This window comes from Salmo salar, chromosome ssa03, assembly GCF_905237065.1.
Source record: "Salmo salar chromosome ssa03, Ssal_v3.1, whole genome shotgun sequence".
NCBI classification, from domain to species: Eukaryota; Metazoa; Chordata; class Actinopteri; order Salmoniformes; family Salmonidae; genus Salmo; species Salmo salar.
Window position 1 is genome coordinate 99,909,405 of NC_059444.1, and position 24,000 is coordinate 99,933,404.

A 24,000-nucleotide genomic window follows, 5' to 3' on the forward strand; every position below is an offset into this window, starting at 1 on the left:
GAACAGCGGGTGTATTTAACCAGCTGGTAGCTGAACAGCGGGTGTATTTAACCATTTAACCAGCTGGTAGCTGAACAGCGGGTGTATTTAACCAGCTGGTAGCTGAACAGTGGGTGTATTTAACCAGCTGGTAGCTGAACAGCGGGTGTATTTAACCAGCTGGTAGCTGAACAGTGGGTGTATTTAACCAGCTGGTAGCTGAACAGTGGGTGTATTTAACCATTTAACCAGCTGGTAGCTGAACAGTGGGTGTATTTAACCAGCTGGTAGCTGAACAGTGGGTATATTTAACCATTTAACCAGCTGGTAGCTGAACAGTGGGTGTATTTAACCAGCTGTTAGCTGAACAGTGGGTATATTTAACCATTTAACCAGCTGGTAGCTGAACAGTGGGTGTATTTAACCAGCTGGTAGCTGAACAGCGGGTGTATTTAACCAGCTGGTAGCTGAACAGCGGGTGTATTTAACCAGCTGGTAGCTGAACAGCGGGTGTATTTAACCAGCTGGTAGCTGAACAGCGGGTGTATTTAACCAGCTGGTAGCTGAACAGCGGGTGTATTTAACCAGCTGGTAGCTGAACAGCGGGTGTATTTAACCAGCTGGTAGCGGAACAGTGGGTGTATTTAACCAGCTGGTAGCTGAACAGCGGGTGTATTTAACCAGCTGGTAGCTGAACAGCGGGTATATTTAACCAGCTGGTAGCTGAACAGCGGGTGTATTTAACCAGCTGGTAGCTGAACAGCGGGTGTATTTAACCAGCTGGTAGCTGAACAGTGGGTGTATTTAACCATTTAACCAGCTGGTAGCTGAACAGCGGGTGTATTTAACCAGCTGGTTGCTGAACAGTGGGTATAAATTTAACCAGCTGGTTGCTGAACAGCGGGTGTATTTAACCAGCTGGTAGCTGAACAGCGGGTGTATTTAACCAGCTGGTAGCTGAACAGCGGGTGTATTTAACCAGCTGGTAGCTGAACAGCGGGTGTATTTAACCAGCTGGTAGCTGAACAGCGGGTGTATTTAACCAGCTGGTAGCTGAACAGCGGGTATATTTAACCAGCTGGTAGCTGAACAGCGGGTGTATTTAACCAGCTGGTAGCTGAACAGTGGGTGTATTTAACCATTTAACCAGCTGGTAGCTGAACAGTGGGTGTATTTAACCAGCTGGTAGCTGAACAGTGGGTATATTTAACCATTTAACCAGCTGGTAGCTGAACAGTGGGTGTATTTAACCAGCTGGTAGCTGAACAGCGGGTGTTTTTAACCAGCTGGTAGCTGAACAGTGGGTATATTTAACCATTTAACCAGCTGGTAGCTGAACAGCGGGTGTATTTAACCAGCTGGTTGCTGAACAGCGGGTGTATTTAACCAGCTGGTAGCGGAACAGTGGGTGTATTTAACCAGCTGGTAGCTGAACAGCGGGTGTATTTAACCAGCTGGTAGCTGAACAGCGGGTGTATTTAACCAGCTGGTAGCTGAACAGCGGGTGTATTTAACCAGCCGGTTGCTGAACAGCGGGTGTATTTAACCAGCTGGTTGCTGAACAGCGGGTGTATTTAACCAGCTGGTTGCTGAACAGCGGGTGTATTTAACCAGCTGGTAGCTGAACAGCGGGTGTATTTAACCAGCTGGTAGCTGAACAGTGGGTGTATTTAACCAGCTGGTAACTACCCAGGAGTCCTGCTGTTTAGTCCTGTTAGACCCTACACAGCTACTTGACTACCATTAACCTTGTGTATGCTCTCTCCCTCCCCTCCCTCTCACCATATCCCTCCTCCTCTCCCCGTCTCCCTTTCTCCCTCCTCTTCCTCCTCTCTCTCCCCCTCTCCTCCTCTCCCTCTCTCCCCTTCTCCCTCCTCTCTCCCCTTCTCCCTCCTCTCTTCCCCTCTCCTCTCCTCTCCTCTTCCTCCTCTCTCTCCCCCTCTCCCCTTCTCCCTCCTCTCTCCCCTTCTCCCTCCTCTCTCCTCCTCTCTCCCCCTCTCCTCTCCTCTCCTCTTCCTCCCGTGGGCCTAACTCCAGTCTCATGTAAGTCTGATTAATAAATACCTCACTGTATGTATGTGTGTGTGTATTTAAATAGTAATCATTAATTGAATTAATTCTATATATTATTGACTTAGGCTTATCATTTAAATGTGTAAACTAACCTGCATGCTTTTTGTTTTCTGTGTAATTCAAACCCATCATTTCAAGTCAACTGTTATAATACAGTTATAATACAGTTATAATACAGTTATAATACACATTTTCTAAGAGGTGAAACATTCCTGATATATTTTGAACGCCGGGCCTCTGAACAACTCCGTACAACCGTTCACGATGAGTATTCAGAATGTTATGATGAGTATTCAGAATGTTAACGATAAGTATTCAGAATGTTACGATGAGTATTCAGAATGTTAACCATGAGTATTCAGAATGTTACGATGAGTATTCAGAATGTTACGATGAGTATTCAGAATGTTACGATGAGTATTCAGAATGTTACGATGAGTATTCAGAATGTTACGATGAGTATTCAGAATGTTAACGATGAGTATTCAGAATGTTTACGATGAGTATTCAGAATGTTAACGATGATGAGTATTCAGAATGTTAACGATGATGAGTATTCAGAATGTTAACGATGATGAGTATTCAGAATGTTAACGATGATGAGTATTCAGAATGTTAACGGATGAGTATTCAGAATGTTAACGGATGAGTATTCAGAATGTTAACGATGAGTATTCATAACGATGAGTATTCAGAATGTTAACGATGAGTATTCAGAATGTTAACGATGGACGATGAGTATTCAGAATGTTAACGATGAGTATTCAGAATGTTAACGATGAGTATTCAGAATGTTACGATGAGTATTCAGAATGTTACGATGAGTATTCAGAATGTTAACGATGAGTATTCAGAATGTTAACGATGAGTATTCAGAATGTTAACGATGAGTATTCAGAATGTTAACGATGAGTATTCAGAATGTTACGATGAGTATTCAGAATGTTAACGATGAGTATTCAGAATGTTAACGATGAGTATTCAGAATGTTAAGGATGAGTATTCAGAATGTTAACGTTGAGTATTCAGAATGTTAACGATGAGTATTCAGAATGTTATACTCATATCTTCTCCTGGAGAGAACAGCTTTAGTCTCTACTATACTCATATCTACTTTATGCTACTACACTCACACACACACACAATACTCAGCTATGGTTTCACTCAACAATATAGAGAGACAGAGGACTTTAGATTTATATGAATATATATATATATATACACAGTACCGGTCAAAAGTTTAGACACATTTTTTTACTATTTTCTACATTGTAGAATAATAAAACTATGAAATAACCCCCCCAAAAAGTGTTAAACAAATCAAAATCTCTGTGTGTGTCTGGTCCTGTAGTCCTCTGTCTCTCTGTCTGGTCCTGTAGTCCTCTGTCTCTCTGTCTGGTCCTGTAGTCCTCTGTCTCTCTGTCTGGTCCTGTAGTCCTCTGTCTCTCTGTCTGGTCCTGTAGTCCTCTGTCTCTCTGTCTGGTCCTGTAGTCCTCTGTCTCTCTGTCTGGTCCTGTAGTCCTCTGTCTCCCCATCTATCTGCGTAACCATGGTAACACCCCTTGACCTCTGACCCCTCTAGTGGACAACCAGCACATGCTGCACTACATTCGAGACAAGACAGCGGTCCCCTACTTCAGTAACCTGGTCTGGTTCATCGGCTCCCACGTCATCGAGCTGGACAAGTGTGTTCAGACGGACCAAGAGTGAGTACACACACACACACACACACACACACACACACACACACACACACACACACACACAACACACACAAAAGATACACACACACACACAAAGATACACACACACACACACACATAAAGGCACACACACATAAAGGCACACAAAGACACACACACACACACATTTAAACACACACACACACACATAAAGACACACACACACACACACACACACACATAAACACACACACGGCAGCAACGTCATCAAACTGGACCAAATGTTTTCAGTCCTTTTTCATTCTACTAACTGTTATCATTTAGCTTCTCATACATTTCAATAGAACGTGCTGGATACCTTCAGATGGGTCATTCTCACTGTGTCCACTACGTTATCTATCCTTCAGATGGGTCATTCTCACTGTGTCCACTAGGTTATCTATCCTTCAGATGGGTCATTCTCACTGCGTCCACTAGGTTATCTATCTATCCTTCAGATGGGTCATTCTCACTGTGTCCACTAGGTTATCTATCCTTCAGATGGGTCATTCTCACTGTGTCCACTAGGTTATCTATCCTTCAGATGGGTCATTCTCACTGCGTCCACTACGTTATCTATCCTTCAGATGGGTCATTCTCACTGCGTCCACTAGGTTATCTAACCTTCAGATGGGTCATTCTCACTGCGTCCACTAGGTTATCTATCCTTCAGATGGGTCATTCTCACTGCGTCCACTAGGTTATCTATCCTTCAGATGGGTCATTCTCACTGCGTCCACTAGGTTATCTATCCTTCAGATGGGTCATTCTCACTGCGTCCACTACGTTATCTATCCTTCAGATGGGTCATTCTCACTGTGTCCACTAGGTTATCTATCCTTCAGATGGGTCATTCTCACTGCGTCCACTACGTTATCTATCTATCCTTCAGATGGGTCATTCTCACTGCGTCCACTAGGTTATCTATCCTTCAGATGGGTCATTCTCACTGCGTCCACTAGGTTATCTATCCTTCAGATGGGTCATTCTCACTGCGTCCACTACGTTATCTATCCTTCAGATGGGTCATTCTCACTGTGTCCACTAGGTTATCTATCCTTCAGATGGGTCATTCTCACTGCGTCCACTACGTTATCTATCTATCCTTCAGATGGGTCATTCTCACTGCGTCCACTAGGTTATCTATCCTTCAGATGGGTCATTCTCACTGCGTCCACTAGGTTATCTATCCTTCAGATGGGTCATTCTCACTGTGTCCACTACGTTATCTATCCTTCAGATGGGTCATTCTCACTGTGTCCACTAGGTTATCTATCCTTCAGATGGGTCATTCTCACTGCGTCCACTACGTTATCTATCTATCCTTCAGATGGGTCATTCTCACTGCGTCCACTAGGTTATCTATCCTTCAGATGGGTCATTCTCACTGTGTCCACTACGTTATCTATCCTTCAGATGGGTCATTCTCACTGTGTCCACTACGTTATCTATCCTTCAGATGGGTCATTCTCACTGCGTCCACTAGGTTATCTATCCTTCAGATGGGTCATTCTCACTGCGTCCACTAGGTTATCTATCCTTCAGATGGGTCATTCTCACTGCGTCCACTAGGTTATCTATCCTTCAGATGGGTCATTCTCACTGCGTCCACTAGGTTATCTATCCTTCAGATGGGTCATTCTCACTGCGTCCACTAGGTTATCTATCCTTCAGATGGGTCATTCTCACTGCGTCCACTAGGTTATCTATCCTTCAGATGGGTCATTCTCACTGCGTCCACTAGGTTATCTATCCTTCAGATGGGTCATTCTCACTGCGTCCACTAGGTTATCTATCCTTCAGATGGGTCATTCTCACTGCGTCCACTAGGTTATCTATCCTTCAGATGGGTCATTCTCACTGCGTCCACTAGGTTATCTATCCTTCAGATGGGTCATTCTCACTGCGTCCACTAGGTTATCTATCCTTCAGATGGGTCATTCTCACTGTGTCCACTAGGTTATCTAACCTTCAGATGGGTCATTCTCACTGTGTCCACTAGGTTATCTAACCTTCAGATGGGTCATTCTCACTGCGTCCACTAGGTTATCTATCCTTCAGATGGGTCATTCTCACTGTGTCCACTACGTTATCTAACCTTCAGATGGGTCATTCTCACTGCGTCCACTAGGTTATCTATCTATCCTTCAGATGGGTCATTCTCACTGTGTCCACTACGTTATCTATCTATCCTTCAGATGGGTCATTCTCACTGTGTCCACTACGTTATCTATCTATCCTTCAGATGGGTCATTCTCACTGTGTCCACTACGTTATCTATCTAACCTTCAGATGGGTCATTCTCACTGCGTCCACTAGGTTATCTATCCTTCAGATTGGTCATTCTCACTGCGTCCACTGGGTTATCTATCCTTCAGATGGGTCATTCTCACTGCCTCCACTAGGTTATCTAACCTTCAGATGGGTCATTCTCACTGTGTCCACTATGTTATCTATCTATCCTTCAGATGGGTCATTCTCACTGCGTCCACTAGGTTATCTATCCTTCAGATGGGTCATTCTCACTGTGTCCACTACGTTATCTATCCTTCAGATGGGTCATTCTCACTGTGTCCACTAGGTTATCTATCTAACCTTCAGATGGGTCATTCTCACTGTGTCCACTACGTTATCTAACCTTCAGATGGGTCATTCTCACTGTGTCCACTACGTTATCTAACCTTCAGATGGGTCATTCTCACTGTGTCCACTACGTTATCTATCTAACCTTCAGATGGGTCATTCTCACTGCGTCCACTAGGTTATCTATCCTTCAGATGGGTCATTCTCACTGTGTCCACTACGTTATCTATCTAACCTTCAGATGGGTCATTCTCACTGTGTCCACTAGGTTATCTATCTAACCTTCAGATGGGTCATTCTCACTGTGTCCACTAGGTTATCTATCTAACCTTCAGATGGGTCATTCTCACTGTGTCCACTACGTTATCTATCTAACCTTCAGATGGGTCATTCTCACTGTGTCCACTACGTTATCTATCCTTCAGATGGGTCATTCTCACTGCGTCCACTACGTTATCTATCCTTCAGATGGGTCATTCTCACTGCGTCCACTGGGTTATCTATCTATCCTTCAGATGGGTCATTCTCACTGTGTCCACTAGGTTATCTATCCTTCAGATGGGTCATTCTCACTGTGTCCACTACGTTATCTATCTAACCTTCAGATGGGTCATTCTCACTGTGTCCACTAGGTTATCTATCCTTCAGATGGGTCATTCTCACTGCGTCCACTGGGTTATCTATCCTTCAGATGGGTCATTCTCACTGCCTCCACTAGGTTATCTAACCTTCAGATGGGTCATTCTCACTGTGTCCACTACGTTATCTATCTATCCTTCAGATGGGTCATTCTCACTGCGTCCACTAGGTTATCTATCCTTCAGATGGGTCATTCCCTCTGTGTCCACTATGTTATCTATCCTTCAGATGGGTCATTCTCACTGTGTCCACTAGGTTATCTATCTAACCTTCAGATGGGTCATTCTCACTGTGTCCACTACGTTATCTAACCTTCAGATGGGTCATTCTCACTGTGTCCACTACGTTATCTAACCTTCAGATGGGTCATTCTCACTGTGTCCACTACGTTATCTATCTAACCTTCAGATGGGTCATTCTCACTGCGTCCACTAGGTTATCTATCCTTCAGATGGGTCATTCTCACTGTGTCCACTACGTTATCCATCTAACCTTCAGATGGGTCATTCTCACTGTGTCCACTAGGTTATCTATCTAACCTTCAGATGGGTCATTCTCACTGTGTCCACTACGTTATCTATCTTACCTTCAGATGGGTCATTCTCACTGTGTCCACTACGTTATCTATCTAACCTTCAGATGGGTCATTCTCACTGTGTCCACTACGTTATCTATCCTTCAGATGGGTCATTCTCACTGCGTCCACTACGTTATCTATCCTTCAGATGGGTCATTCTCACTGCGTCCACTGGGTTATCTATCTATCCTCCAGATGGGTCATTCTCACTGTGTCCACTAGGTTATCTATCCTTCAGATGGGTCATTCTCACTGTGTCCACTACGTTATCTATCTAACCTTCAGATGGGTCATTCTCACTGTGTCCACTACGTTATCTATCCTTCAGATGGGTCATTCTCACTGTGTCCACTACGTTATCTATCTATCTATCCTTCAGATGGGTCATTCTCACTGTGTCCACTACGTTATCTATCTATCTATCCTTCAGATGGGTCATTCTCACTGTGTCCACTACGTTATCTATCTAACCTTCAGATGGGTCATTCTCACTGTGTCCACTAGGTTATCTATCCTTCAGATGGGTCATTCTCACTGCCTCCACTAGGTTATCTAACCTTCAGATGGGTCATTCTCACTGTGTCCACTACGTTATCTATCTATCCTTCAGATGGGTCATTCTCACTGCGTCCACTAGGTTATCTATCCTTCAGATGGGTCATTCTCACTGTGTCCACTACGTTATCTATCCTTCAGATGGGTCATTCTCACTGTGTCCACTAGGTTATCTATCTAACCTTCAGATGGGTCATTCTCACTGTGTCCACTACGTTATCTAACCTTCAGATGGGTCATTCTCACTGTGTCCACTACGTTATCTAACCTTCAGATGGGTCATTCTCACTGTGTCCACTACGTTATCTATCTAACCTTCAGATGGGTCATTCTCACTGCGTCCACTAGGTTATCTATCCTTCAGATGGGTCATTCTCACTGTGTCCACTACGTTATCCATCTAACCTTCAGATGGGTCATTCTCACTGTGTCCACTAGGTTATCTATCTAACCTTCAGATGGGTCATTCTCACTGTGTCCACTACGTTATCTATCTAACCTTCAGATGGGTCATTCTCACTGTGTCCACTACGTTATCTATCTAACCTTCAGATGGGTCATTCTCACTGCGTCCACTACGTTATCTATCCTTCAGATGGGTCATTCTCACTGCGTCCACTGGGTTATCTATCTATCCTTCAGATGGGTCATTCTCACTGTGTCCACTAGGTTATCTATCCTTCAGATGGGTCATTCTCACTGTGTCCACTACGTTATCTATCTAACCTTCAGATGGGTCATTCTCACTGTGTCCACTACGTTATCTATCCTTCAGATGGGTCATTCTCACTGTGTCCACTACGTTATCTATCTATCTATCCTTCAGATGGGTCATTCTCACTGTGTCCACTAGGTTATCTATCCTTCAGATGGGTCATTCTCACTGTGTCCACTACGTTATCTATCTAACCTTCAGATGGGTCATTCTCACTGTGTCCACTACGTTATCTAACCTTCAGATGGGTCATTCTCACTGTGTCCACTAGGTTATCTATCCTTCAGATGGGTCATTCTCACTGTGTCCACTACGTTATCTAACCTTCAGATGGGTCATTCTCACTGTGTCCACTACGTTATCTATCTAACCTTCAGATGGGTCATTCTCACTGTGTCCACTAGGTGTCAGTGTTGTCTCAGTTTAGACTTTCTACCTGTCAGAGAGATCAGATGAAGATATTGTCCTCTTGGGGAAGGTTGTGTTTGCACTGCAGCCTTGGGTATACATTCAGATACACGCTGTTACAGACCAGATCAATACACACTGTTACAGACCAGATCAATACACGCTGTTACAGACCAGATCAATACACACTGTTACAGACCAGATCAATACAGACCAGATCATTACACACTGTTACAGACCAGATCAATACACACTGTTACAGACCAGATCAATAAAACACTGTTACAGACCAGATCAATACAGACCAGATCATTACACACTGTTACAGACCAGATCAATACACGCTGTTACAGACCAGATCAATACACACTGTTACAGACCAGATCAATACAGACCAGATCATTACACACTGTTACAGACCAGATCAATACACACTGTTACAGACCAGATCAATACACACTGTTACAGACCAGATCAATACACACTGTCACAGACCAGATCAATACACACTGTTACAGACCAGATCAATACACGCTGTTACAGACCAGATCAATACAGACCAGATCATTACACACTGTTACAGACCAGATCAATACACACTGTTACAGACCAGATCAATACACACTGTTACAGACCAGATCAATACACACTGTTACAGACCAAATCAATACACACTGTTACAGACCAGATCAATACACACTGTTACAGACCAGATCAATACAGACCAGATCATTACACACTGTTACAGACCAGATCAATACACACTGTTACAGACCAGATCAATACACACTGTTACAGACCAGATCAATACACACTGTTACAGACCAGATCAATACACACTGTTACAGACCAGATCAATACACACTGTTACAGACCAGATCAATACAGACCAGATCATTACACACTGTTACAGACCAGATCAATACACACTGTTACAGACCAGATCAATACACACTGTTACAGACCAGATCAATACACACTGTCACAGACCAGATCAATACACACTGTTACAGACCAGATCAATACACACTGTTACAGACCAGATCAATACACGCTGTTACAGACCAGATCAATACACGCTGTTACAGACCAGATCAATACACGCTGTTACAGACCAGATCAATACACACTGTTACAGACCAGATCAATACACACTGTTACAGACCAGATCAATACACACTGTTACAGACCAGATCAATACACACTGTTACAGACCAGATCAATACACACTGTTACAGACCAGATCAATACACACTGTTACAGACCAGATCAATACACACTGTTACAGACCAGATCAATACACACTGTCACAGACCAGATCAATACACACTGTTACAGACCAGATCAATACACGCTGTTACAGACCAGATCAATACACGCTGTTACAGACCAGATCAATACACACTGTTACAGACCAGATCAATACACACTGTTACAGACCCCCTCTCCCCCTCTCCAGGCATCGTAACAGCTCTCCTCTCCCCCCTCTCCAGACATCGTAACAGCTCTCCTCTCCCCCCTCTCCCCCTCTCCAGACACCGTAACAGCTCTCCTCTCCCCCCTCTCCCCCTCTCCAGGCACCGTAACAGCTCTCCTCTCCCCCCTCTCCCCCTCTCCAGGCATCGTAACAGCTCTCCTCTCCCCCCTCTCCCCCTCTCCCCCTCCAGGCACCGTAACAGCTCTCCTCTCCCCCCTCTCCCCCTCTCCAGACATCGTAACAGCTCTCCTCTCCCCCTCTCCCCCTCTCCAGACATCGTAACAGCTCTCCTCTCCCCCTCTCCCCCTCTCCAGGCATCGTAACAGCTCTCCTCTCCCCCTCTCCCCTCTCCAGGCATCGTAACAGCTCTCCTCTCCCCCTCTCCCCCCTCTCCCCCTCTCCCCCTCCAGGCATCGTAACAGCTCTCCTCTCCCCCTCTCCCCCTCCAGGCATCGTAACAGCTCTCCTCTCCCCCTCTCCCCCTCCAGGCATCATAACAGCTCTCCTCTCCCCCTCTCCCCTCTCCAGGCATCGTAACAGCTCTCCTCTCCCCCTCTCCCCCCTCTCCCCCTCTCCAGGCATCGTAACAGCTCTCCTCTCCCCCCTCTCCCCTCTCCAGGCATCGTAACAGGGGGAAGCTGAGTGACTTGGTAGCAGAGCATCTGGATCATCTCCACTACCTGAACGATATCCTGACTATCAACTGCGAGTTCCTCAACGACGTCCTGACAGACCACCTCCTCAACCGTCTCTTCCTGCCTCTCTACGTCTTCTCTCTGGTCTGCCCTGAACAGGTAGGTGGAGGGGTGTGTGTGTGTGTGTGTGTGTGTGTGTGTGTGTGTGTGTGTGTGTGTGTGTGTGTGTGTGTGTGTGTGTGTGTGTGTGTGTGTGTGTGTGTGTGTGTGTGTGTACACGGTGTAACCGATACTAAAGTGTACCTGACATGTTGTCTGTCTGTGTTTCAGTCTGAAGATCGTAAGATCAACCCTCAGGTGTCCCTTAACCTACTGTCACAGGTATGTATACACACACACACACACACACTCATCTCACCTCATTACATCTCACCTCATCACACCTCATCACATCACATCACCTCATTACCTCACACCTCATTACATCTCACCTCATTACATCTCACCTCACCACATCTCACCTCACCACATCTCACCTCACCACATCACACCTCACCACATCACACCTCACCTCACCACATCACATCACATCTCACCTCATCACATCTCACCTCATCACATCTCACCTCATCAAACCACATTACATCTCACCACACCACATCTCACCTCATCACATCTCACCACACTCATCAAACCACACCTCATCAAACCACACCTCATCACATCTGCCAAGCTTGTTTGATGAGGTGAGATGTGATGAGGTGAGATGTGAGGTGTGATGGGGTGAGGTGTGATGAGGTATGGTGTGATGAGGTGTGATGCGGTTTGATGAGGTGAGAAGTGATGTGATGAGGTGTGATGTGATGAGGTGTGATGTGATGTGATGAGGTGAGATGTAATGAGGTGAGATGTGATGGGGTGTGATGAGGTATGATGTGGTGAGGTGTGATGAGGTGAGATGTGGTGTGGTGAGGTGTGATGTGAGAGATGTGATGAGGTGTGATGTGAGATGAGGTGAGATGTGATGTGGTGTGGTGTGATGTGGTGAGGTGTGGTTTGATGAGGTGTGATGTAATGAGGTGAGATGTGATGGGGTGAGGTGTGATGGGACCTCACCACAGGGATACTGCCACCACCATGCTTCACCGTAGGGATACTGCCACCACCATGCTTCACCATAGGGATACTGCCACCACCATGCTTCACCATAGGGATACTGCCACCACCATGCTTCACCGTAGGGATACTGCCACCACCATGCTTCACCGTAGGGATACTGCCACCACCATGCTTCACCGTAGGGATGCTGCCACCACCATGCTTCACCGTAGGGATGCTGCCACCACCATGCTTCACCGTAGGAATGCTGCCACCACCATGCTTCACCGTAGGGATGCTGCCACCACCATGCTTCACCGTAGGGATACTGCTACCACCATGCTTCACCATAGGGATACTGCCACCACCGTGCTTCACCATAGGGATACTGCCACCACCATGCTTCACCGTAGGGATACTGCCACCACCATGCTTCACCGTAGGGATACTGCCACCACCATGCTTCACCGTAGGGATGGACATACAGAGGTAAAACTGCATATGAACGTTGTTATTTTGGTTGGGTATGTCTCTAGGTGTTTCTCATCATCCACTACCAGCCGCTGGTCAACTCTCTGGCTGAAGTCATCTTCAATGGAGACCTGTCTGTCTTCACACAACACAAGAACACGGTGAGTACACACACACACACACACACACACACACACACACACATATATATATATATACACTGCTCAAAAAAATAAAGGGAACACTTAAACAACACAATGTAACTCCAAGTCAATCACACTTCTGTGAAATCAAACTGTCCACTTAGGAAGCAACACTGATTGACAATAAATTTCACATGCTGTTGTGCAAATGGAATAGACAACAGGTGGAAATTATAGGCAATTAGCAAGACACCCCCAATAAAGGAGTGGTTCTGCAGGTGGGGACCACAGACCACTTCTCAGTTCCTATGCTTCCTGGCTGATGTTTTGGTCACTTTTGAATGCTGGCGGTGCTTTCACTCTAGTGGTAGCATGAGACGCAGTCTACAACCCACACAAGTGGCTCAGGTAGTGCAGCTCATCCAGGATGGCACATCAATGCGAGCTGTGGCAAGAAGGTTTGCTGTGTCTGTCAGCGTAGTGTCCAAAGCATGGAGGCGCTACCAGGAGACAGGCCAGTACATCAGGAGACGTGGAGGAGGCCGTAGGAGGGCAACAACCCAGCAGCAGGACCGCTACCTCCGCCTTTGTGCAAGGAGGAGCAGGAGGAGCACTGCCAGAGCCCTGCAAAATGACCTCCAGCAGGCCACAAATGTGCATGTGTCTGCTCAAACGGTCAGAAACAGACTCCATGAGGGTGGTATGAGGGCCCGACGTCCACAGGTGGGGATTGTGCTTACAGCCCAACACCGTGCAGGACGTTTGGCATTTGCCAGAGAACACCAAGATTGGCAAATTCGCCACTGGCGCCCTGTGCTCTTCACAGATGAAAGCAGGTTCACACTGAGCACGTGACAGACGTGACAGAGTCTGGAGACGCCGTGGAGAACGTTCTGCTGCCTGCAACATCCTCCAGCATGACCGGTTTGGCGGTGGGTCAGTCATGGTGTGGGGTGGCATTTCTTTGGGGGCCGCACAGCCCTCCATGTGCTCGCCAGAGGTAGCCTGACTGCCATTAGGTACCGAGATGAGATCCTCAGACCCCTTGTGAGACCATATGCTGGTGCGGTTGGCACTGGGTTCCTCCTAATGCAAGACAATGCTAGACCTCATGTGGCTGGAGTGTGTCAGTAGTTCCTGCAAGAGGAAGGCATTGATGCTATGGACTGGCCCGCCCGTTCCCCAGACCTGAATCCAATTGAGCACATCTGGGACATCATGTCTCGCTTCATCCACCAATGCCACGTTGCACCACAGACTGTCCAGGAGTTGGCGGATGCTTTAGTCCAGGTCTGGGAGGAGATCCCTCAGGAGACCATCCACCACCTCATCAGGAGCATGCCCAGGCGTTGTAGGGAGGTCATACAGGCACGTGGAGGCCACACACACTACTGAGCCTCAATTTGACTTGTTTTAAGGACATTACATCAAAGTTGGAGCAGCCTGTAGTGTGTTTTTCACTTTAATTTTGAGTGTGACTCCAAATCCAGACCTCCATGGGTTGATAAATTGGATTTCCATTGATTCTTTTTGTGTGATTTTGTTGTCAGCACATTCAACTATGTGAAGAAAAAAGTATTTAATAAGATTATTTCTTTCATTCAGATATAGGATGTGTTGTTTAAGTGTTCCCTTTATTTTTTTGAGCAGTATATATATATATATATACACACACACACACACATACAGTGACCTTCGGAAAGTATTCAGACCCCTTAACTTTTTCACCATTTGGTTACGTTACAGCCTTTTCTAAAATGTATTAAATTGTTTTTTTCCCCTCATCAATCTACACACAATACCCCATAATGACATCACAATACCCCATAATGACATCACAATACCCCATAATGACATCACAATACCCCATAATGACGAAGCAAAAACTTTATTTATTTTTTTGGGGGGGGGGAAACATAAGTATTCATGACCCTTTACTCAGTACTTTGTTGAAGCACCTTTGTCAGCGATTACAGCCTTGAGTCTTCTTGGGTATGACGCTACAAGCTTGGCACAACTGTATTTGGGGAGTTTCTCCCATTCTTCTCTGTAGATCCTCTCAAGCTCTGTCAGGTTGGATTGGGAGTGTCCCTGCACGGCTATTGTCAGGTCTCTCCAGAGATGTTCAAACAGGTTAAAGTCTGGGCTCTGGCTGAGCCACTCCTGGACATTCAGAGGCTTGTCCCGAAGCCACTCCTGTATTGTCTTTGTTGTGTGCTTCGCCCCAGTCTGATATCCTGAGGGCTCTGAAGCAGGTTTTCATCAAGGATCTCTGTTCTTTGTTCCGTTCATCTTTCCCTCGATCCTGACTAGTCTCCCAGTCCCTGCCGCTGAAAAAACATCCCCATAGCATGATGCTGTCACCACCATGCTTCACCGTAGGGATGGTGCCAGGTTTCCTCCAGACGTGACACTTGGCATTCAGGCCGAAGAGTTCAATCTTGGTTTCATCAGACCAGAGAATCTTATTTCTCATAGTCAGAGTCCTTTAGGTGCCTTTTGGAAAAGTCAAAGTGGGCTGTCATGTGCCTTTCACTGAGGAGTGGCTTCTGTCTTGTCACTCTACCATAAAGGCCTGATTGGTGGAGTGCTGTTGAAGACATTACTATTCAGACACATCTGTTATTCACATCACATGAAGACATTATCATTCAGACTCATCTGTTATTCACATCACATGAAGACATTATCATTCAGACTCATCTGTTATTCACATCACATGAAGACATTATCATTCAGACTCATCTGTTATTCACATCACATGAAGACATTATCATTCAGACACATTGCTTCTGTTATTCACATCTCATTCAGACATTATCATTCAGACATTATCATTCAGACACATCTGTTATTCAAACCAACATGAAGACATGATCATTCAGACATTATCATTCAGACATTATCATTCAGACATGATCATTCAGACATTATCATTCAGACATGATCATTCAGACATGATCATTCAGACACATTGCTTCTGTTATTCACATCTCATTCAGACATTATCATTCAGACATTATCATTCAGACATGATCATTCAGACATTATCATTCAGACATTATCATTCAGACATTATCATTCAGACATGATCATTCAGACATGATCATTCAGACATTATCATTCAGACATGATCATTCAGACACATTGCATCTGTTATTCTCCCACTCCTTTTCTCTCGTCTCTCTCCATTGTGAATAGATGAAATTACACATTTACCAGTTTTTATTTTATTTGAATATTTAAAACAATTATTTACTGAACAAACGGTAAGATAATTCTCTCCTGCTAATGCTGTGTTGTTTCATGGTATCCACTCTAGCACCCTGCAGCTAATCTGGGCGTATGGTTTTACTAGATATATCTGGAGCAAACAACTGGTTGACTTTGTGCTTTTGAAACGGTACAGCTGGTGTTCCAGTAACAGGATGTAGGGTGGTTGTAACTGTGCTAGAGAGCAGTAGAACAAAGGCCTCAGTGGCCCTTAGACATCCTGGCATCTGGGAAATTAGGCCAGGTTCCTGGGGGGGGTTAAGATAAGGTGCAGATAAAGACAGGATGAACCCAAGGTGGCTTATGGTCCCCCCCCCAATCTATATGGGGGTGGAGGAACCAAGCATTCTGGGTATTAGCTATCTAAACTGTGTATTGTCTGTAAAGGGTATGGCTCTCAGCCTAACAGTCAGTCAAGACTTTTGCGCTGACGGTTTCGTGTGTGTGTGTGTGTGTGTGTGTGTGTGTGTGTGTGTGTGTGTGTGTGTGTGTGTGTGTGTGTGTTTGTATGTACAGTTGAAGTCGGAAGTTTACATACACCTTCGCCAAATACATTTAAACTCAGTTTTTCACAATTCCTGACATTTAATCCTAGTAAAAATGCCCTGTTTTAAGTCAGTTAGGATCACCACTTTATTTTAAAGATGTGAAATGTCAGAATAATAGTAGAGAGAATGATTTATTTCAGCTTTTATTTCTTTCATCATATTCCCAGTGGGTCTGAAGTTTACATACACTCAATTAGTATTTGGTAGCATTGCCTTTAAATTGTTTACCTTGGGTCAAACGTTTCAGGTAGCCTTCCACAAGCTTCCCACAATAAATTGGGTGAATTTTGGCCCATTCCTCCTGACAGAGCTGGTGTAACCGAGTCAGGTTTGTAGGCCTCCTTGCTCACACACACTTTTTCAGTTCTGCCCACAAATGTTCTATGGGATTGAGGTCAGGGCTTTGTGATGGCCACTCCAATACCTTGACTTTGTTGTCCTTAAGCCATTTTGCCACAACTTTGGAAGTATGCTTGGGTTCATTGTCCATTTGGAAGACCCATTTGTGACCAAGCTTTAACTTCCTGACTGAAGTCTTGAGATGCTGCTTCAATATATCCACATCATTTTCCTTCCTCATGATGCCATCTATTTTGTGAAGTGCACCAGTCCCTCCTGCAGCAAACCTTCCCCACAACATGATGCTGCAACCCCCGTGCTTCACGGTTGGGATGGTGTTCTTCGGCTTGCAAGCCTCCCCCTTTTTCCTCCAAACATAACGATGCTCATTATGGCCAAACAGTTCTTGTATTGTTTAATCAGACCAGAGGACATTTCTCCAAAAAGTATGATCTTTGTCCCCATGTGCAGTTGCAAACCGTAGTCTGGCTTTTTTATGGTGGTTTTGGAGCAGTGGCTTCTTCCTTGCTGAGCGGCCTTTCAGGTTATGTCGATACAGGACTCATTTTACTGTGGATATAGATACTTTTGTACCTGTTTCCTCCAGCATCTTCACAAGGTCATTTGCTGTTGTTCTGGGATTGATTTGCACTTTTCTCACCAAAGTAAGTTCATCTCTAGGAGACAGAACGTGTCTCCTTCCTGAGCGGTATGACGGCTGCTTGGTCCCATGGTGTTTATACTTGGGTACTATTGTTTGTACAGATGAACGTGGTACCTTCAGGCGTTTGGAAATTGTTCCCAAGGATGAACCAGACTTGTGGAGGTCTACAATCTTTTTTCTTCTGAGGTCTTGGCTGATTTCTTTTGATTTTCCCATGATGTCAAGCAAAGAGGCAGTGAGTTTGAAGGTAGGCCTTGAAATACATCCACAGGTACACCTCCAATGGACTCAAATGATGTCAATTAGCCTATCAGAAGCTTCTAAAGCCATGACATCATTTTCTGGAATTTTCCAAGCTGTTTAAAGGCACAGTCAACTTAGTGTATGTAAACTTCTGACCCACTGGAATTGTGATACAGTGAATTATAAGTGAAATAATCTGCCTGTGAACAATTGTTGACAAAATGACTTTGTGTCATGCACAAAGTAGATGTCCTAACCGACTTGCCAAAACTATAGTTTGTTAACAAAACATTTGTGGAGTGGTTGAAAACGAGTTTTAATGACATCAACCTAAGTGTATGTACACTTCCCACTTCAACTGTGTCTATCTCTCGCTCTTACATCAGGTGTGTAAAACACACACACACACACACACACACACACACACACACACACACGGTGTTCATTTCTGAGTCATAATTTGTTTTGGTAACAACACGGCCTCTCTCACTGGTGAAGAACATGCGATGTGACTGTCTTGCGTGTGTCTTACGTGTGTGTGGTCTGTGGCTATCATTTTCCTTCTTCTAAACGTGAGTGGTTTACCAGAACCTGCTTGCTGCAGACTGGCTGTACACCTGCTGCAAGCACACACGCACACACACACACACACACACACACACACACACACACACGCACACCTTCAATGCAACAAAACGTGGTTCCTAGAATGTGGTGCAGTTTTAAAAGTGGAGGATTGTTTGTGTACGTGACTGTAATCTCTAATTGGTGATGTGTCTGCTACAGTAGCATTCGGGAAAAGTATTCAGACCCCTTGACTTTTTCCACGTTTTATTACATTAATAAATCCTTATTTTAAAATGGATTAAATTGTTTTTACCCCTCCACCCCCTCCTCATCAATCTACACACAATACAACATAATAACAAAGTAAAAAACAGGTTTCTTGACATTTTAGCAAATGTATTAAAATAAAATAAAAAACTGAAATATCACATTAAGGTTGTTTATACCATATGTAAATTCATTCACACATACGTTCATTAATTAATTAATTAATTCACTTCCTTATGGGATGGAAAGTAGACTGTTGTCCGTTGTCTGCACCAGGAAGATCCAGATCATTTTTAAAAGGGGGGGGGGATTTCTTCCAGCTGAAAACATGTCGTTGTTTATGTAAAATTATATCTAGAGGAGATAAGGAGATTATTATTATTACACACACACCATCACCCCCACACCTCCAAACACCAGGGACCTGTTTACTCTAAACTCACACCAGCTTAACAGGCCTCTTCTCAGCAGGCGAGATCACTTCCTGTTAGCAGTGGTGTATTGTGGTTAATGGATGACAGCCTTAGACGAAATGACAGGCCGAAGATTAGAAGATGAACCAACCACACACACACACACACACTGTGGTCACGTAGCTCAACTCGGGCCTAGATATTCTCGTCTTCCATTGACTGTTACTGTCAGTCAATGGAAGACTGTTCTGTTCTGTGGTGGGTCCTGTTAAAACTCTTACTGGAAGAACTTGACTGGCCTGCACAGAGTCCTAACCTTAACCCCATGGAAGTTCTTTGGGATGAATTGGAACTGTCCTCTGGTTGGCCACTTGTTGTTGATCAGTAGCTAATAAACTGATCCAGGAACTGTCCTCTGGTTGGCCAACTGATCCAGGAACTGTCCTCTGATTGGCCAACTGATCCAGGAACTGTCCTCTGATTGGCCAACTGATCCAGGAACTGTCCTCTGGTTGGCCAACTGATCCAGGAACTGTCCTCTGGTTGGCCACTTGTTGTTGATCAGTAGCTAACAAACAGACTATACAAAATGGAGACAGAACTCACCACCCAGACTATACAAAATGGAGACAGAATTTACCACAGACTAACAAAATGGAGACAGAATTTACCACCCAGACTATACAAAGTTACAAAGTCCTTGACTGTCTTTCATCTATGAGCATTGTGTGTTTAACATTTTCGCTCTCTCCCTCCCTCCCTCCCTCCCTCCCTCCCTCCCTCCCTCCCTCCCTCCCTCCCTCCCTCCCTCCCTCGCCCTCCCTCCCTCCCTCCCTCCCTCCCTCCCTCCTCCCTCCCTCCCTCCCTCCCTCCCTCCCTCCCTCCCTCCTCCCTCCCTCCCTCTCTCTCTCTCCCCATCTCTCTCTCTCCCCCGCATCCCTCTCTCCCTCCCTCCCTTCCTTCCTTCCTTCCTCTGTCTCTCCAGGTCAGTGCAGGCGTCCGTCGCTTCACCAAGCCTCCTGAGTCTCTGGAGCGGTCTCTGGAGCTGTCCTGCAATCGGGGGCGCAAGCGAGCCCAGAAACGCCCCAACTATAAGAACCTGGGAGAAGAGGAGGAAGAGGAGAGGCCGGGAGGAGGAGAGGAGGGCTTGGAGGACAGCGAGAGGGAGAGGGAGAAGGCTAAAGGTACAGAAGGGAGCAGTAAGGGAAGCAGCAGGACAAGTGGGGAGATGGAAGGTGAGTGTGAGTGTGTGTACAGGACAGGAGAACTACATATCCCATCACCACCCTGTGATTACCTACCCAGTAGCCAGTGCGGCAGTGGCCCTCCTCTCCAAACTGTCACCCTCTGAAATAAATTATAAAAAATACCTCAATAGATTAAATTCTAGTCAAATGAATATAAAACGCAGACCTGTAGATCAGTATCTCGCTGTCTTCTCCCTGAAGACTGAATTAATAGGTCCGTTTTTTCATCTGAACACTAAAATCCAGTTTGGAGACTAAGCCTGTCACTGTCACTCACTACGGTCTCCACGGTTACAACTGTCACTACCCGCGGTCTCCCACGGTTACGCCTGCGGTCTCCCTCCCCCGGTCTCCACTGTGACACCATTTCACCCTGTGCTCCTCACCTCTCCGCCTGTCTCTCATCTCTCCTGGTGTTTTCACATGACTACATTATTACGATTCATATCCCCCACCCATATGACAGGCTGTGTGTTTTAGTGGTGTAATAACAGGCTGTGTGTCCTGGTGGTGTAATAACAGGCTGTGTGTCCTGGTGGTGTAATAACAGGCTGTGTGTCCTGGTGGTGTAATAACAGGCTGTGTGTTTTAGTGGTGTAATAACAGGCTGTGTGTCCTGGTGGTGTAATAACAGGCTGTGTGTTCTGGTGGTGTAATAACAGGCTGTGTGTTTTAGTGTAATAACAGGCTGTGTGTCCTGGTGGTGTAATAACAGGCTGTGTGTCCTGGTGGTGTAATAACAGGCGTGTGTCCTGGTGGTGTAATAACAGGCTGTGTGTTCTGGTGGTGTAATAACAGGCTGTGTGTTTTAGTGGTGTAATAACAGGCTGTGTGTCCTGGTGGTGTAATAACAGGCTGTGTGTCCTGGTGGTGTAATAACAGGCTGTGTGTCCTTTAGTGTAATAACAGGCTGTGTGTCCTGGTGGTGTAATAACAGGCTGTGTGTCCTGGTGGTGTAATAACAGGCTGTGTGTCCTGGTGGTGTAATAACAGGCTGTGTGTCCTGGTGGTGTAATAACAGGCTGTGTGTCCTGGTGGTGTAATAACAGGCTGTGTGTCCTGGTGGTGTAATAACAGGCTGTGTGTCCTGGTGGTGTAATAACAGGCTGTGTGTTCTGGTGGTGTAATAACAGGCTGTGTGTCCTGGTGGTGTAATAACAGGCTGTGTGTCCTGGTGGTGTAATAACAGGCTGTGTGTTCTGGTGGTGTAATAACAGGCTGTGTGTCCTGGTGGTGTAATAACAGGCTGTGTGTCCTGGTGGTGTAATAACAGGCTGTGTGTTCTGGTGGTGTAATAACAGGCTGTGTGTCCTGGTGGTGTAATAACAGGCTGTGTGTCCTGGTGGTGTAATAACAGGCTGTGTGTCCTGGTGGTGTAATAACAGGCTGTGTGTTTTGGTGGTGTAATAACAGGCTGTGTGTCCTGGTGGTGTAATAACAGGCTGTGTGTTCTGGTGGTGTAATAACAGGCTGTGTGTCCTGGTGGTGTAATAACAGGCTGTGTGTCCTGGTGGTGTAATAACAGGCTGTGTGTCCTGGTGGTGTAATAACAGGCTGTGTGTCCTGGTGGTGTAATAACAGGCTGTGTGTCCTGGTGGTGTAATAACAGGCTGTGTGTCCTGGTGGTGTAATAACAGGCTGTGTGTTTTAGTGGTGTAATAACAGGCTGTGTGTCCTGGTGGTGTAATAACAGGCTGTGTGTTCTGGTGGTGTAATAACAGGCTGTGTGTCTTGTGGTGTAATAACAGGCTGTGTGTTTTAGTGGTGTAATAACAGGCTGTGTGTCCTGGTGGTGTAATAACAGGCTGTGTGTCCTGGTGGTGTAATAACAGGCTGTGTGTCCTGGTGGTGTAATAACAGGCTGTGTGTCCTGGTGGTGTAATAACAGGCTGTGTGTTTTAGTGTAATAACAGGCTGTGTGTCCTGGTGGTGTAATAACAGGCTGTGTGTCCTGGTGGTGTAATAACAGGCTGTGTGTCCTGGTGGTGTAATAACAGGCTGTGTGTCCTGGTGGTGTAATAACAGGCTGTGTGTTCTGGTGGTGTAATAACAGGCTGTGTGTTTTAGTGTAATAACAGGCTGTGTGTCCTGGTGGTGTAATAACGGGCTGTGTGTCTTGGTGGTGTAATAACAGGCTGTGTGTCCTGGTGGTGTAATAACAGGCTGTGTGTTCTGGTGGTGTAATAACAGGCTGTGTGTTCTGGTGGTGTAATAACAGGCTGTGTGTCCTGGTGGTGTAATAACAGGCTGTGTGTCTTGGTGGTGTAATAACAGGCTGTGTGTCCTGGTGGTGTAATAACAGGCTGTGTGTCCTGGTGGTGTAATAACAGGCTGTGTGTTTTAGTGGTGTAATAACAGGCTGTGTGTCCTGGTGGTGTAATAACAGGCTGTGTGTCCTGGTGGTGTAATAACAGGCTGTGTGTCCTGGTGGTGTAATAACAGGCTGTGTGTTTTAGTGGTGTAATAACAGGCTGTGTGTTTTGGTGTAATAACAGGCTGTGTGTCCTGGTGGTGTAATAACAGGCTGTGTGTTCTGGTGGTGTAATAACAGGCTGTGTGTTTTGGTGGTGTAATAACAGGCTGTGTGTCCTGGTGGTGTAATAACAGGCTGTGTGTTTTAGTGGTGTAATAACAGGCTGTGTGTCCTGGTGGTGTAATAACAGGCTGTGTGTTTTGGTGGTGTAATAACAGGCTGTGTGTTTTAGTGGTGTAATAACAGGCTGTGTGTTTTGGTGGTGTAATAACAGGCTGTGTGTCCTGGTGGTGTAATAACAGGCTGTGTGTCCTGGTGGTGTAATAACAGGCTGTGTGTCCTGGTGGTGTAATAACAGGCTGTGTGTTCTGGTGGTGTAATAACAGGCTGTGTGTTGTTAGTGTAATAACAGGCTGTGTGTCCTGGTGGTGTAATAACAGGCTGTGTGTTTTAGTGGTGTAATAACAGGCTGTGTGTCCTGGTGGTGTAATAACAGGCTGTGTGTCCTGGTGGTGTAATAACAGGCTGTGTGTTCTGGTGGTGTAATAACAGGCTGTGTGTCCTGGTGGTGTAATAACAGGCTGTGTGTTTTAGTGGTGTAATAACAGGCTGTGTGTCCTGGTGGTGTAATAACAGGCTGTGTGTCCTGGTGGTGTAATAACAGGCTGTGTGTTTTGGTGGTGTAATAACAGGCTGTGTGTCCTGGTGGTGTAATAACAGGCTGTGTGTCCTGGTGGTGTAATAACAGGCTGTGTGTTTTGGTGGTGTAATAACAGGCTGTGTGTCCTGGTGGTGTAATAACAGGCTGTGTGTCCTGGTGGTGTAATAACAGGCTGTGTGTCCTGGTGGTGTAATAACAGGCTGTGTGTTTTAGTGTAATAACAGGCTGTGT

At 45.6% G+C, this 24,000-nt stretch overlaps 1 protein-coding gene across 1 annotated transcript in view; it reads left to right on the forward strand.

The window, feature by feature from the left end:
- The window catches only part of LOC106594088 (protein CLEC16A), a 77,089-nt gene that overhangs the window by 11,283 nt on the left and 41,806 nt on the right, over nucleotides 1–24,000 (forward strand). Inside the window, 6 exon segments of the mRNA XM_045715960.1 lie at nucleotides 2,017–2,022; nucleotides 3,635–3,758; nucleotides 11,347–11,521; nucleotides 11,693–11,743; nucleotides 12,997–13,092; nucleotides 20,374–20,623. Coding sequence (XP_045571916.1) covers nucleotides 2,017–2,022; nucleotides 3,635–3,758; nucleotides 11,347–11,521; nucleotides 11,693–11,743; nucleotides 12,997–13,092; nucleotides 20,374–20,623 — 702 coding nt within the window.